General features: G+C 47.7%; 1 protein-coding gene across 1 annotated transcript; it reads left to right on the top strand.

Annotated features, from left to right (window-relative positions):
- The first annotated feature begins 584 nt into the window (after nt 1–584).
- LOC149460863 (uncharacterized) lies at nt 585–2,268 on the top strand. Its single transcript, XM_089679173.1, has 2 exons — nt 585–932; nt 1,411–2,268. The coding sequence occupies exons 1-2, from the start codon at nt 585–587 to the stop codon at nt 2,266–2,268; spliced, it is 1,206 nt and encodes a 401-aa protein (XP_089535299.1).
- The last annotated feature ends 559 nt before the right edge of the window (nt 2,269–2,827 follow it).

The following is a 2,827-nucleotide window of genomic DNA, read 5'->3' as shown; positions in this document are numbered from 1 at the left end:
CACCGGTAATGTATGTCGCTTTTACCCCATCACAAGCAGCGGCCTTAGTGACGAGTCTGCCTGACCCAGAGAAACAGCCAATGCCCTTTTACCGCTGGGTAGTGCAGATACAAGAAACTTACTCAGCTGCTTGGAAAGACCTGCTCAGTCTATGCCAAATTAAAGCAGGACATGTTTTATGGCCAGTTATGCAGATGGGCTTCAATGATGCCTGCCTGACAAGTGCTATTTCCTGTTCTTCAGGCGTGGAGTTTTGTGTCCAGCTCCACGACTAAACAAAGGAGAAATTGGCGGATCAGACTACCACAATTCAAGACATCACCCAAGATAAAGGGGAGTCTGTGGAGAAGTATTATGCCAGACTCATACAGGCCTTTGATGATCTGGGCTTCTCTCAATATGAAAAGGCACAAACACACATGCTCTCAACTGCTTTTGTCTCAGGGCTCAAAGAGGATATCAGGAAAGGTCTGATGGTGGCCCGCCCTGAATACCGCTCTATGAAGATGTCTGATGACTGTTGGTGGCCAGAGGCATAGAAAATAAAAAAGGAAAAAAACCAGCGCCCCTCATGGTGGTCAATGATGAAGATCCCACCTACACTCGTCCACCACCATTGCCAAATATCAGGGAAAGGATCACCTGTTATAACTGTGGGAAACGGGGACACTTTAGAAGAGAATGCAGAGCCCCAAGATATCCCAGATAAGACAGGGACCCCCGAGACGGGCAGCGTGAATATCAACCACCACGCCCCAACTCTCGTTAGGAAATGGGCAAACCCGTGTCAGCCCTTATGGCAGTATTTTCAAACAAGACTGGGGGACCGTGTAGCTGTAATCCAGGATATTCCCCAACCTAAAGCAGCTAAACAACTGCATGCCTTTCTTGGACTCATATCCTACTGCAGGGCATGGATCCCTGATGCATCGGTCTGTATGCAACCATTTTATGATGCTCTCAAGTCTGTGCCATTTACCTTGTCAAGCAAGGCCATGGATAATTTTATTCTGCTGAAGCAAGCAATATCCACCGCTCCTGCCTTGGGACTTCCAGATTATGAGAAACCTTTCAAACTGTGTCAGAAAAGCAAGGCCACGTCACGGGGGTCCTAGCTCAAGAACATGGAGGGCAAACCAGACCCATTGGGTACTATTCTTGTCATTTGGATCCCGTAGCTAGGGGTGGTCCTTCATCTCTAAGAGCTGTCTTCTCTGCTCAAGCACTATTGGACAGAACTTCAGACCTCGTTTTACCACACCCCGTTTCTTCTGGCACTGCATGACATTGCTGCCATCCTGAATCAAGTACAACCCCGACACCTGTCCACGGCCAGACATTTATGGTTGCAAATCTCCCTCCTCATTCCTGACAATGTGACCCTCCAAAGGTGTCTCACTCTCAACCCAGCCACCCTTCTGTCATTTTTCGAGGGGGGGAGAAGAAGGCGAAGGTGAAGAAGGAGACCCCTGTACTACTCCACATGACTGCCTTGAAATGATGCGCATGGAAACCACACATCTCCCTACAGTGAGTGAAATTCCTCTGGAAAACCCTGACTACACACTTTTTGTGGATGGCTCCATATATGCAGATGAAGGAGGCAAGTACCACACAGGTTATGCTGTGACCTTGGAATTTGAAATTCTACAAGCAGGAGCATTACCACCAACTTTATCTGCCCAGGAAGCAGAGCTTCAAGCCCTCACTACAGCATTTAAAATGGCAGAAGGTAAAAGAGCCAATATTTACACAGACTCCAGATACGCCTTTGGGATGGCCCATGACTTTGGACCCACATGGAAGGCAAGAGGATTTATGACTGCGGCAGGTACATCCATAAGACATGGAGCAGCCATTGGACGACTGCTGGAAGCACTCCTTCTACCCATTCAAGTGGCTATTCTGAAGGTAAAAGTTCATGGGAAATTAAACTCTTCAGAAGCCAAAGGCAATAATCTGGCAGATTTGGCGGCAAAACGAGCGGCCATGGGACCACCAGAAATGGAAGGAGAGGTGACCGGAGAGTGGGAACCAATGTTCACTTTACAGACCTTACCTGTGGACAGAAACTACTTCAAGGAACTCCAAGAAGCAGCAAGTCCAGAAGAAAAAGAAAGCTGGAGACGGAGAGGAGCTATTCTCAAAGACGGTCTGTTTGAGTGCAACAAGAGGCTTTGTTTACCCAAGAATGTTTCCAGCTGTAGTCCAGTGGGCACACGGAGCAGCCCATCTGTCAAAGAGCCTCATGAACTCTGTACGATATAGCTCCTGGAATCACCACATTGACGAACAATTTTTTGCAGAACATGTGCCATCTGTGCAAAGTGCAATCCGGGATGCACAGAGAAGACACCACAGAAATATTGGCCAAACCCCTATACCCTTTTCAAAGGATACAAATTGATCATATCTAGATGCCAAAGAGTGGGCGGTTGAGTACACCCTAGTGGTGTTGGACATGTTTTCCAGTTGGCCAGAGGCCTTTGCTGTAACTAACAGGACTGCTAAAACAACTGTGAAGAAACTCCTCACTGAGGTTGTATGCAGATATGGGCTTCCAGAGGTGATAGAGAGTGACCAGGGCCCCGCTTTCACAGCTTCAGTAACCAAAGAAATATGGGCGGCATTAGGAGTCACTCTGGCGTTCCATACCCCCTATCACCCCCAAAGTAGTGGGAAAATAGAAAGAATGCTAAAAGTAGCCCAAGAGACTGGCATGAGTTGGCCAGACAGTCTGCTTATTGCCCTATTTAGTGTCAGATACACACCAAGAGAGAACACTCCCTATCCCCTTATGAGATTTTGTTTAGCTCAGCCCCCATAT

Source organism: Staurois parvus, unplaced genomic scaffold, assembly GCF_062004578.1.
Source record: "Staurois parvus isolate SC_StPar_1 unplaced genomic scaffold, SC_StPar_1.0 ptg000218l, whole genome shotgun sequence".
NCBI classification, from domain to species: Eukaryota; Metazoa; Chordata; class Amphibia; order Anura; family Ranidae; genus Staurois; species Staurois parvus.
Note: the sequence above shows the minus strand (reverse complement) of the source record. Positions and strands in the feature narration are given on the sequence as shown.

Excerpts from the sequence above, each read along its gene's own strand:
- LOC149460863 (XM_089679173.1), top strand. The coding sequence starts at position 585 with ATGAAGATCCCACCTACACTCGTCCACCACCATTGCCAAATATCAGGG. Across the intron at positions 933-1,410 it reads CATGGATCCCTGATGCATCG|CCACCCTTCTGTCATTTTTC; the intron begins GTCTGTATGCAA and ends CTCTCAACCCAG.